The sequence below is a fragment of the Lissotriton helveticus genome, chromosome 5_1 (assembly GCF_964261635.1).
Source record: "Lissotriton helveticus chromosome 5_1, aLisHel1.1, whole genome shotgun sequence".
In the NCBI taxonomy this organism is placed as follows: Eukaryota; Metazoa; Chordata; class Amphibia; order Caudata; family Salamandridae; genus Lissotriton; species Lissotriton helveticus.
The window spans coordinates 1,453,179,155-1,453,192,405 of NC_136065.1; the positions used below are offsets into that span (position 1 = coordinate 1,453,179,155).

At 44.5% G+C, this 13,251-nt stretch overlaps 1 protein-coding gene across 1 annotated transcript in view; it reads left to right on the forward strand.

Annotated features, from left to right (window-relative positions):
- LOC144753646 (adenosine receptor A3-like) overlaps positions 1 to 12,620 on the forward strand; it is a 52,435-nt gene extending 39,815 nt beyond the window's left edge. The window contains exons 2-3 of the mRNA XM_078641268.1: positions 349 to 789; positions 11,247 to 12,620. Of these exons, the coding sequence (XP_078497394.1) occupies positions 449 to 789; positions 11,247 to 11,952 (1,047 nt within the window). The 5' untranslated portion in view covers positions 349 to 448 and the 3' untranslated portion in view covers positions 11,953 to 12,620. The remainder of the gene's footprint in view (positions 1 to 348; positions 790 to 11,246) is intronic.
- Positions 12,621 to 13,251: the final 631 nt, after the last annotated feature.

A 13,251-nucleotide genomic window follows, 5' to 3' on the forward strand; every position in this document is an offset into this window, starting at 1 on the left:
ATACTCATTCTGGCATTTACTTAGCAATTCACTCACTTGCCCATGACTACTTATTCATAATTGTCTTTATTTGCCCAGTTGCCTTTCAACACATTAATTCTTAGTAGATTATCATTCAAACTCTCACTCACTCTTTGGCTCAGTCACAGAAACATTCATTCAACATTTTAGCAACAATCTATTCTTTCACTACACTACTCATTCACCCAACTGTTTCCTCATTGAACCACTTACACAGTCACTCTGGGTACTTACTCATCGCAAACTTATTGGCAGCAGACTTGAGATGCCTAGGAGGTTTAAAATCAATTTATGAATTTGAAAACCTGTCCATTTTCTTTCCTCCAGGGTCAAACTCTGAGCCAAACTCTTGCATTAAACCGTTTGGACCCTGAAGCGGCAAATTGTTTACAGATTGTGAACCAACCACCATAACCACTATCTTAAGATGGCGACCCAGCTCGACAAAATGGATCTCTTTTACATTGTAATGGAAGCTGTCATTTCTGTGATTGCTGTGATCGGAAATATACTCGTCATCTGGGCAGTGAAGATAAATCCGGATCTTCAGACCCCAACATTTTACTTCATTGTGTCCTTGGCGGTAGCAGACATTGCTGTGGGATTCTTAGTTGCACCTTTAGCCATCGTAGTGAGCTTGGGGGTTGAAATTCACTTCTACGGCTGCCTTTTCATGTGCTGCCTTCTGATCATATTCACACACGTGTCCATCCTGTCTCTTCTGGCCATAGCGGTCGACAGGTATCTGAGGATAAAGATTCCGACCAGGTAAGACCAGTTGAGTTCAGACCAATACCGGATTCATGCTTAGTAGTTACATGAAAAATACAGTTAATTGTTGTTTATCCCAACAAATTTTCAAAGATGTCTCAGGACTAATTTGGGGGATTGATTACTATTATATGGATACTTGACAACATGCCTCATGAAGTTAGGATTGGTTTGTTATATTGCATATCTATGTACAAGCTCAATACTACATCTTTATAAAAGGTTCAAGGATGACAGTCTGTTGTCATTTGGGCATTGCTACAACAAGCAGCATTCTTTGCAATATAATTATGAGTTTCAATGCAGAAGAAACTAAAGAAATTGTAAATTCCCTCTCTCCCCTTCTAACAGAGAAAGGTTCGCTCTATTATTAAATAAGTTTTAAGGGATCCATCTGAGAGCACATATTTTCTCTCATTTCACAATAACAAGATATTTTTGATAATGTTGCAATCGGGGACAGTGATAATGTTGACATAGAGGTGGGTGAGCATGCTAATTTATGGGGAGAGCTGAGCCAAGGGTCTGTGTGGGTTCTAAGAGTCTGCGCGCGAGCCGAGCCCTGAAAATAGTTGCATCTAAATCATACAACAAACAATCAATCAATCAATGTATTTCTAAAGCGCATGGATACTCTAAAAGAGTTTCCTAGAGCTATCCATAAAGACGGACAAAAAAACTTAGAGCAATCAGGTTTTCAGCAATTTTCAAAACTCCAACAACAAAGAACAGCGCAAGGTAACACCCGGAGGAATACATAAAGATCAGCCAGGGGCATGACATACATATTAAACAATGTTTGGCTCAATGAAGAGCCTTGCGGAACCCCACAAGGCAGATAGAAAATGGAAGACTCATACGGCTTGCAAGAGACATGGAAAGTGCAATCCTGTATAAAAAAAAAGGAGAGCCAGGAAAGAGCAGAATTCTGGAGGCCAATGTCTCTCAGCTTCTGACACAGAACTACATGAAAACTGTCAAATGCTGCACTGAGATCTAGAAGAATAAGAACCGCCGTCATGCCCCCAAGATCCAATTGTTTTCTAAGATGCTCCACTGCACCTAAAAGAGCAGTCTCTGTGCTAAAGCCTGTATGGAAGCCCAGTTGAGAAGTGTGCAGCAGTCCAGAACTTTCCAAGAGCTTAGAGCGCTGACTATTCACCTGTTTTTCTACTATGTTTGCACAGATCTGTAGAAGCAAAATGGGGGGAAATGTGCCCAGGCTTTGAGATCTAGAGTAGGGTTTTTAAGTAAAGGGATGACCGCAGTGTGTTTGCTGCCTAAGGGAACTCTACCATCCTCCGGAAATGCATTAAAAATATGTATTAAATAGGGGGAGAGCACGTTGATGATCTTAAACATCTGTTCAGAAGGAAGGTGATCCTGGATTGAACCTGATCCAATAGAGCCTAATATATCCTAATCTATGGGACATCAGAAGAAAATATGATAGTGCCTTTAAAATTAAAAAAAGGTCTTTCTTTAACGTGCAAAAGCATTTCACCTTGATATATCAATTATTTTTGTACAATGAACACCCCAAACTCATGTATCGGAAGACACTAGCAAATATGACAGTGAATAAAAAGGGGGGGCTCTATAAAATAAAATGTATGCTTAAGATCACACAATTTGGTCTAGCGAGAAGTCAGGATTTGTGTCAGGTTTTCTGATTTCGCATTGATGCAATTCACCCAGTAAATAGCTAACTCCATCTCTCCTTTTTAACACCAAACATTTAAGCTTTAGTTTTAAATCTTGGCACTTGATGATAGAGCGTGGATTGCAGGTAACCACCACTTTAAAGATCCGCTTGTTTTGGGATTAAGGGTCCAAGAAGACCTTGAGCTGTGCTAGAGCTAAATGACTTGCCCAAATCTATACTGACATATGGCCCCTACACAAATGTGGATGATACACACATGAAGAACTGTAGTAGATGCGTGGATAACATTTTTCCTTATAGACATGTGGCAGTCGATAAGAGGTGTGACCTTGCGTTGATAAACATATGAACCTGGTCATTATCTTGGGAAGGTGTGAGAAATGAAAAAGGTAGACATTGGTTGTTTTGCCACTTTTATTACTATTTTACCATTTTTGTAATCAGTACTGACTCGCTCTTTGCACTGTGTTAAAAATTATGACACCGGTGTTCAAGCACTTTGCACAAGGAATACTGTCAAATTGGTGTTTCTCCTATCATAAAATCTTTAAAATCTTGCATTAGGTTTGACAAGTTGGTTTCAATTTTTGTGGTCAACCCTACAGATAACAAAGAGTTGCCTTTATTTGCTCCACCTGCAGGAGCGCATTTTATAGCCTGCCTCACAAGATTTCAGGGATACGAAAGAGGCAGTTATCTGCCTGCCCAAACCAGTTCTCACTGGGCAGCTCAAGTTCGGGCACCCCACCCACAGATAGTTGCATCAACCAAGGGTATCCTAGTTTGCTTTAAAGCACTGGCGTGGCAGGGGAGCTTTCTCTTTTGTTCTTCAAGGCTTCCTCTCAGGTCTCCTTATATCTTGACTTCAGCAGCTGGGAACGTTTTTGCAAAAATCTTAGGTGTGTCAGGGGGAACCCGGTTCGAGTCTCGGTAATGTAGCTAAAACCTCCTGTGATTCTGGGCAAATCACTTAATCTCCCCATGCCTAACAAAATGAATGTGTCCTCATGTAACATAACTGGTGCTATGTAAAGCGCTCTGATACCCGGTTCGGTTCGGGTCAAGTTCGCGCTTTATAAAACTCTGCAAAAAAAAAAAGGAACATCCATTCCAGAATTTAGCTAAGGTGCTGCTGTGGCCATTCGTTCATTCTCAGAGCAGGTAAGAAATTCTGCGGAACCAGGATGGAGATCACACACTTGTCTTTGTGGGTTAGACACTGCTGTATAGGTTTCAGGTTGCTGCCACTTGAGCACCTGTATTGGCATCTTTAATAGGCATTGAGCTCTGTGGTGATTTCACCCCCATCACTGTGTTAGGGGAATGGCATGTCTCCCTTAGGAGGCAGGGAATTATTCTTTGCAACCTTATAAAAAGTGAGAAAGAGACTACCAGGAGCAAAACATTTCTGGTCGGAGATCATAACTCAGTCAGTATGGCCGAATGGCTCTTGTCACAGGGCTATGACCAAATTGGTCTAAAAGCTATTTGCGGACTGATTCATGAGCACCACAAGCCATAACTTTGTCCAGCTCTGGAGTGTAGAGTTGTTTAACAGAGACAGGGTGCTCCTTTCCGACAAAAGCCGGAAGCTCTTCATTCAAACAGTCATTGTTGCTATCTCAGTGGAAGTGGAAGTACATGCTGGGCAGAGGAGAGGGCAAGTTCACAAATAACCTCTTCACCCTCTGATGGTCATGTCTCGATATGATAACAATGCTACCTGAGACATAGTTCTACTTTCTTGGTTTGTTCCATTCATGGGGTAATGATGTTCCTGGTAGGGGACTGTCTGGATGAGGGACTGACCTGCTGCTGGTCCTGGACCACTCAGCTCTTCCCTTCGGTTGCCTGGGTATGAATATTAATGGGGTTTTTCTGGGTGGCTGGGCATGCCACTGGTGCCCTGGCAGGGACGGGGTGTTATGCGATTCCCTTGTGAATTGTGCATATCTGTAGCAATCGTATTTCATTTATGTAATTTCTCACCTATTTCAACTGTCAAGCCTGTATAAATGTTGATGGTATTATTTGCCACTTGGGTGGGGGATGCACATTGTTGACATTGTGAGCTTGCATTGTGTGCTTGCACCTGCAGAGTATGTAACTAAGAAATGTTCTATCTTCAATGCAACCATTTTCAGGTGAATGTGAAGTAGAGAATTGGGATCTCTACCTGTTTTACCACTACTTAATCATTGTATTTTCATTGCAGTATTTAAGAGATGATCACATGCAGTGGAATTTTGTGTAATGTCTTCATTTCGATTGTGTATGTAACTGAATTATCATTCTTTGATATTGTATTATGTTTAAATAGCTATCTCTCATTTTGACCACACAACTGGAGTCTAGCTCTCGCTTGTTGTTGCTCCTATCATGGGGAGGCTTGCTGGTTGACGTATGATCCAGGTGTATCAGCGATTTGCACGTTGTGGGCGTACTAAACAGTTAAAAATAAAACCTAGGGGCATATTCACAAGGATTTATCTCTGAATTATCCCCACTTTAATGCATCAAAAGTGGTGGTAGAATTAACACCGTATTCACAAGCTGGTGCAAACTGCAGACATCGCCAGAATTCCCGCGATAACACCTCCAAAACCTAACACAACAGCGGACACCAACGCAAATGAGATGCAGAGTAGGCGTTCCCGTGCTGAAACACACGAAAAAACAGCAACACCACTTTCACAACAAACTGACAGATCCGCGAAGCGAACCGAAAAAACACGATAAGCCGCGTTAGCCGCAGGTATTTAACACCTGCCTCAAGCAGGTGTAAAGACGAATGACTAGATACAGTGGGCAACGGAGCCCCGCACACAGCCACATCCGAAGACCGAAGGATACCATGGAACTACTCATCATGCAGCTCGAAGCCCCAACAGGGCCACAACACCCACCGCCACCGGCCCCAGGACTGCTACCACCCTCAGGACCCGGACCCGCCCCCCCCCCCCAGACCACCACAGAGGCAGCGCAGAGTAAGACAGCGGACCTACCGAAAACGCACCACTCTCACAGACCTAGCGCCCGAGGAAGTCATTACCCACTACAGGCTCAAAAGGACAACCATTCACCGCATCCTGACTCATATCACCCACAGGCTGACAGTCACAACACAGCGGAGAACCAACATCCCTTCGCAGACAACGCTGCTGGCTGTTCTGCACCTCTTGGCCTCTGGTACCTTCCAACCAACAACTGCCAGAGTCGGAGGGGTCTCACAGACAGCCCTATCAAAGTTCATCACACCTGTCCTGGATGCCTTCCTCAGCTTCATACCCCAGTACCTTCACTTCCCCAACACTGCGCTGGAACAGCTGGAGACTAAGTAAGGCTTCTACGCCCTAAACTGATTCCTGGCTGTGTTGGGGGTAATAGACTGCACACATGTCCCACTTGTGCCCCCTGCGAATTCTGCACACCAATACCACAGGAGAAAGGACACGCATTCCATCAATGTGCAGGCAATAGTGGACCACTGGGGACTCTTCGCCAATGTCGTCGCCAACTACCCAGGTAGTGTGCATGATTCCTTCATCTTCCAACCGTCCATCATCAACCAGCGCTTCCAGGATGACACATATGGAACGGGACTGCTTGTTGGTAAGTACCAAGTCAACACACCACACATCACAATGCCTCCACAGCACAATGCACCACTGTGGGGATGCACACGTGACCAAACCATATTCAACATGTCAAACTACATGTCCACCTACCAGACACAACCACAACACTTCATGGTCATCCTGGCCTACCCCTGCATCCTATACAGACTGTTGGTGTAGTTGCCAACATCAGCTCATCCCGGCGGGCTGGTGAACTCTCAGCCCACACAGAGCCAGCACAGGAGTCACTGGATTGGTGGACCTGCCATCACATTCTGCCGAACAAAGTATTGACTCTTTTCTCCCTGCACTGTGACAGGTGATCAAGGAAATACACTCTGCCCTTAGATTATGACACTCCTCCGAGATCCGAACACACCAGCCCAGAGGCAGTACAATGTGGCCCACATACGTACCAAGGGCATCTTTGAATGCACATTTGGCATGTTGAAGTCATGTTTCAAGTGCCTGGACGGCACAGGTGGGAAGCTCCTGTACAGCCTGGACATCGTGTGCAAGCTGATCGTTGCGTGTTGTGTGTTGCACAACATCTGTGTTCGCACCAGGGCCCCATGGATCCCAGTTCCAGAGGTACCGGCCGATGATGGTGGTGATGGGGCAGGTGGCCCACTTCCCACTGCAGCAGCGTCAGGAATGGCCCGTAGGAATACCATTATTGACACTTACTTCTCATGAGCATGTCACATTGTGACCGTCCATGGCAATCATGCAACAGTATAGAATGTCCAAATGCACTGCATGTATGAATAAACATTTTTGCAGGTCTCAGCTTGTACTTGTACATTTTGATGTTACGTTTCCCTACGTTCCAGATGTGATTTAGCAGGTTGTGCACATTTGCTTAACCAGTTGTGTCCTGTGTTCAAATGTGGTGGGGGTGCTGTTTGACCGAGGATGTTGTCACTGCCGGCGTGCACTCCTGATTGTGTGTGTATGCTGCACGGTGGGTGTGTCGCTCCTGCGGCTCTGCTCTGTCTGCCACTGGTCTCTTTCGTCGTACTTTATTGTTGATGATTTTTGTTCAGTCGCATTATCAGTGTGCTGGTCTTGTACTATTTTCCAGCATTGCACGTGAGTATTGTTGCCCTCGAGCTGGTTGTCACTATTTTCTTATCGCGCTTGTGTCCATTGCAGGTTTCGTCGCATTGGCGAATGTGTTTTTATCTCCGTCGCGGTGGTTGTTTCGCAGACATTGCCGCGGTGTCGGCAAACTATCGCATGCTCCCGCTGTGTTGGGAATTCCACGTTGTCACAGGGTTATTTTCCCTCTATGGGCTGCGATGCTGAAAGTTGCGTTACGCTACTCTTGCGGTAGTTATCACACGTTCTTGTGAATATACCCCCTAGAGTGGTAGATAATTTGTTTAATAGTACATAATCCTTTAAAGGTCATTACCACATTCCTATCTCTCAGAGCTAATTCTAGCGGAAGTTTATTTTTGCATTGTTAGAAATTGGGATCTCTAGTTGGCAGCGGCTGGCGCCAATGTCCAAATTTGGATCCTTCTTCCTAAGTCAGAGTAAGGGGGCTACACCCTTTGATAACCCATTGCTCAATCATGTGGTAACGTAGCGCGAGCAGACAGGCCTATCTCAGAGGCAGTGTGTGAAGCATTTATGACCATACACAATAACGCAGTGAAGACACTACAAAGGTACACCACACAAGTAGCTATAGAAAAATACGTATCTTTATGTAGGCTTGACACAAGGCTCAAAAAAAGCGATCAAGAAGCCACAATGCACATAAATATAGATTCACTCAAAATGCAATAAAAGCACTCACAAGCGGTTGATCAGAACTTAGTTCGAGGCCGGGGTCTACGTGACCCGGTGATGCACAATGTTCCTGAGGTTTGAAGGGGGCACGGTACACAGCTTCGTGAGAAAGCCGCATTAGTGACAGGCGGACTTGCAGTGGCCATTGCACCCAGCTGCAGCGGTCCGCGGCCTGCACTCCCGATGATCCTGGGACGGTGTTTAAAGGCAGCCAACTGTGCAGGCACTCAGCGGCACAGCTCCTCAGCTGCAGCGGCCCGCTGTAGCGATAGTGATGATTCTCGTAGCACAGACAGATGCGGGCTCTCAGCGGCCACAGCTCCTCAGCTGCAGCGGCCCACAATAGCGATAGCGATGGTTCTCGTAGCACAGACAAATGCGGGCTCTCAGCGGCAAAGCTCTTCAGCTGCAGTGGGCCACAATAGCGATAGCGATGATTCTCAGCCTGCGTTCCCTGCAGTAGACCCAGAGGTTCTGGAATTCTCGACAGAAGCCTCACCTCCATGTAGAATCTCCCTCAATAGGAATTCAGAAGGCTGATGGGTGAAGTCTAATGTCCCTGAGACTTCAGCCGGAGGCAAGCTCAAATCAGGCCCTTGGGTAGTTGCTTCAGCAAGGTGGATGAAAGTCCTTTCCCTCTAGTTACACGGACAGAGGTTCGTCTTGACATCCAGAAGTAACACACCATGTAGGGGTTTTAACAGATATTTATACCGCAAAAGTCCTTGTTCTGAAAAGTCACAAGCCACTGAACCCAGCCAGAACCAGTTTGGTGTCGTCCTGTAGCACTTTGTTTACAAGGCTTCATCTGCCTTTCAGGAAGTGGGGGTCTGCCCTCAGACGCACAGTGGGAGGTTATGTTATGTTATGTTATTTGAATTTATAAGAAGCGCGCAAATACCCTTGGGTGTCCTGGCGCTGAGCTTTACCTAAACGTTGGTCGAAGCGGTCAATGAGAAAACAGCCAGGTTTTCAGACCCCTTCTGAAGGAGAGCAGATTGGCAGCATTCCTCAGGTAGAACGGCAACTCGTTCCACGCCTTGGATGTGCAGGTAATAAAGCTCCTACCTCCCCAGCCGTTTTTTTTAAGGTGGGTATTTGGATATATTTTGTACCCAAGGATCGTAGGGTCCTACTGGGGTGTACCATTTGAACCTTTGCCTCAGATGGTCAGGGCCAGTACCATTAAGGGCTTTTAAAGCTATACAAAGGGCCTTAAAGCGAACCCTTTATTTCACCGGCAGCCAGTGTAACCGAAACAAATTTGGGAAGCTGCATTTTGAACTAACTGAAGCCTATTGAGAAGTTGTTTTTGGACATTCATATAGATGCTATTGCAGTAGTCCAGGCGTGCCATTACGAGGACTGTAACTACCGCCCTAAAGCTAACGTCCGAGAGATAAGGTTTTATTTTCGTTAAAACTCACAAAATCAGAAAACAAGAGGATACAACTGAACTAATGTTGGCACAGAAAGTCAGTCTATTATCCACTATTGATCCTAAATTTTTCACTTTAAGAGGGTAGGATGATTTCCCATATCTGTTGGCCACCAATCTGGGGTCCATACATTAGGGTTGTTTCCAAATACAATCACCTCAGTTTTGTTGGAATTTAGTTTTAAACAATTCGCTGACATCCAACTTGCAATGGCCTTCATGCAGTCATGGAAGCGAACTCCTGTTTCTTTTACCTGACCGTCATTGAAGTATAGTACAATTTTAGTGTCGTCAGCGTAAGAGTCAGCTGAAAACCAAACGATCTAATCTGGGCTGCCAGGGATGTCACTTAGATATTAAGGAGCGGAGGGCTCAGTGACGACCCCTGAGGCACCCCGCAAGGAAGGCTGAAAGGCTGAGATTTGTTATTAGCTAAATCGACCGTTTATGTTCTCTCTGATAAGAAGGAGTGAAAGAGTTTCCAAGCGACCCCTCATACACCTGCCCCCGACAACCGGTCCATCAAAACTTTATGATGGACTGTGTCGAAGGCTGCTGAGAGATCTAACATTTTATGTATAGCCTTCCGGCCACAGTCCAGACCCTCCCTTACCTCATCACAAGATTTGATTAGTGCCGATTCCGCCATTCCGTGGAGCCATATTCACCTTGACAGGCACACCTCTGCTCAGATCAAAGGGTCATCCCTCCCCATACTCCAACTGCAGATCTCTCTATTCAATCCAGGTCGGGCTCAGACTGCCCTGTCCCTCCAAAACCAGGCAGCTAATACACATAACAGCAGAGCACACTGGAAGGCTTAGGCAAGAAAATACCTACTTTGTAAAAATGGTATTTTCAAACACAGAATATAAAAATAATCTTCACTAAAAGATGCACTTTAATATTCCGAGCTCAGGCATATAACATTCGACTTTCCTATAATGTTCATTGGGTCAATTAGGATTTTAGAATTTAATAATCAAACTGCCCATCCTGGCTTAAGGGAACAGATAGCCTCGCAATAGTGAAAAACGAAATGGAGTGAAATTCACTATCAGGGCATGCTACACAGACCAAGGCATGTCCTACCTTTCACATACAATGCACCATGCCATAAGGGTGGCTTACATGATGCCAAGGGACGGTTTAGGGACTGGGAAGTGGGTTCACTTCACAGTAGGCACAGCAGTTCTGGACTGCAAACAGACGCTGCAATGGCTGGTCTGGGACACACTTAACAAGTTGCTTCTGTGGGTGGCGCAATCAGCGATGCAGGCCCACCAGCAGTATTTGGTCTACCAGCCCTGGGCACACACGGTGCCCTATATTAGGGACTAACAGGTAAACCAAATGAGCCAATTATGGGAATACTAATGCATACAAGCAATTTACAATGGGGAGCATTCGCGCACAGCGCCCAGAGCATCTAACACCAGCAAACCCAGAGGAGACAAAAAGCGAAAGATGGAAGGGAGACTCACACCAATGGTGCCAGGTCTAACATGCATACAGAGAAACTATAGGGAAAAGTTGTGGTCTATTTATTTAAGTTTACATCCACTATAATTATTTTGACACCACCTCAGCCATGCAAAATTCATTGGTTACAAATAGTATTTGCATACAATAGACTGATATGGTTCTGTGTCATAAAGATTTTGAGTCAAAGGGCATTAGGCTTGTGTCAATGGGAGTTCTGGTAGCCTATGTATGAAGGGTAGTCTATATATGTAGATGGGTCCTTGAGCCTTAAATTGTGAAAATCTGAATAGAAAACTACTCTATACAAGTGAGTCCTATTTTGCTGGCGATCTTTTCACTATTATGTCACTAACAATTTCCTGTTAGACAAACTCAAGATAACAAGCCTTACGTTGATTGTTCATATTATTTAATGAGCTTTCTAAAGGTTGTCTAATTTTTTTTCCAGGTACAGGACGGTGGTAACTACCAGGAGGATTTGGACAGGCATCAGTGTGTGTTGGGTTGTGTCTTCACTCATGGGCTTTCTGCCCATGTTTGGCTGGAACGAAAGGGCTCGGCTACCTGCCGGCGAGACTGCCATCACTCACCAGGCGTGTCAATTCACATCAGTAGTGAGCATGGATTTCATGGTATATTTTAGCTCTTTTGGTTGGATCTTGTCACCTTTAATCATTATGATAATATTATATGCCGAAATCTTTTACCGCATTCGAAAACTATTGAGTCAAAATAACACAAAAAATAAAGACACACAAAAATATTACAGAAAGGAGAACAAAACAGCCAAATCGCTGGCACTTGTGCTGCTTCTGTTCGCCCTGTGCTGGCTCCCACTCTGTATCCTGAACTGTCTGCTACTTTTCAACCCCAATACTCACATCCCGAAAGCCGTCTTCTATGTCGCTATTTTATTGTCTCATGCAAATTCAGGCATGAACCCCATTGTGTACGCGTATAAGATCAAAAAGTTCAAAGTCACCTGCATGAGCATTGTGAAGAACTGCGTCCTTCAGGAGAGAGCTGAACTCAGAGGGAAGGCTGCATCTGAGCAGGAGTCCCAGAGCACTATGGCGCAGCGCACAGTGGAGGAACACGCAGAGAGACACGAGTGTTGTAACGCAGTGGAATTTGTTGGCCCAGTTGTTGAGTGACTGTGTGCCCATGAGGTACTCTTCCATAACGTTTAGTTCAATGGAGAAACTCCAGGACAGGTTTGTGCTTCACACTGTTGACCACTATAATGCTCGTACTTATACATCACAACTAAATAACAAATATGTGTTCCGCGAAACCATTAGGTCTGGCTTTATAGACAAACACATGCAAACACAGGCATGCAAAAAAGCTGTTGTGTTGTGTTAGCGCAAAAAAAGCCAGATTGGCAATGTTAATAACATTCATTAAAGACACTGGTTCCAGTTTTAAATTGTTGAGTTCAGACTTCCAACACTACTCCTTGTTTCTGTTTTATTCTGGGCCCGGGCGACTGATTATTTCATCTGTAAAATGTAGATAAAACGAGAAATTAACCTCATATCTTCCTCCTTTTTGACAACTCTTTTTTGATGACTGCGCTCATTAACAATAATCTTATACCTAGAAGACTCCATAGCACCATGGAAACAAGCATTTGCAATGCAATAGGGCTCGCATTAGTAAAGTTTGAGGGATTATTATTGTAAATTACAAAGTTTTTTTTTTTTTTTAATTTTAACTTGTGGAAAATTCTTACTTTGGCATTTACAATGCTAATAGTGTTAATTAGTGGAAATGTGACACCTTCTGTTTGGACTTGAGCACAGATTGCTTCCTATTAAAGATGGCAGTAAATGCACTGTTTTTTATTTAGCTATCTTTGAACAGTACACCGAAGGCTGCAAAAACTTGCACTTATGGTTGAGCGCTACGTTCGCGCGTTTCCTGCCTTTTCCTATTTTTGAAGTGGTTTCTGTTCACTGAAACCATATCCTGTTTGCGAGTATACAGGGCAGCTTCCTTTCCCTAGTTTTTCGAATACCTTAATTTATGTTGAAGTACAGTATTTGAACGTATTGTGATATTGTTTTGTACTTTTTATCTTTAGGCTGACCACTGTGCATGTCGTTAACCTTTGATAGATAACAGGTCATTGTAATACAGCATGTACATTGTATGACTTTGATGTACACTTGTGTGCATTGTCGTCCGGTGGTGTGTATGCCTGGTGAAAGTGTGCACTGATGGCTGTTGATGTGTGTAGTGTGTGAAACGAGACGAAGTGTGACGCCAGAGAATGCTGGGGGGAGAAAGTCTGCGAGTCAGACAGATGGCCGTGAAGTGTGACATGATACGACTGCAGCAGGGCCTGTAAAAATAGAGGTTGCTTGCCAACTCTGCTATTTTATTTTTAAATCCCACAAGTGGGTGGTGTAAAGCTGTTCTGCATTGACATTTATGCCACTTCTTCACGC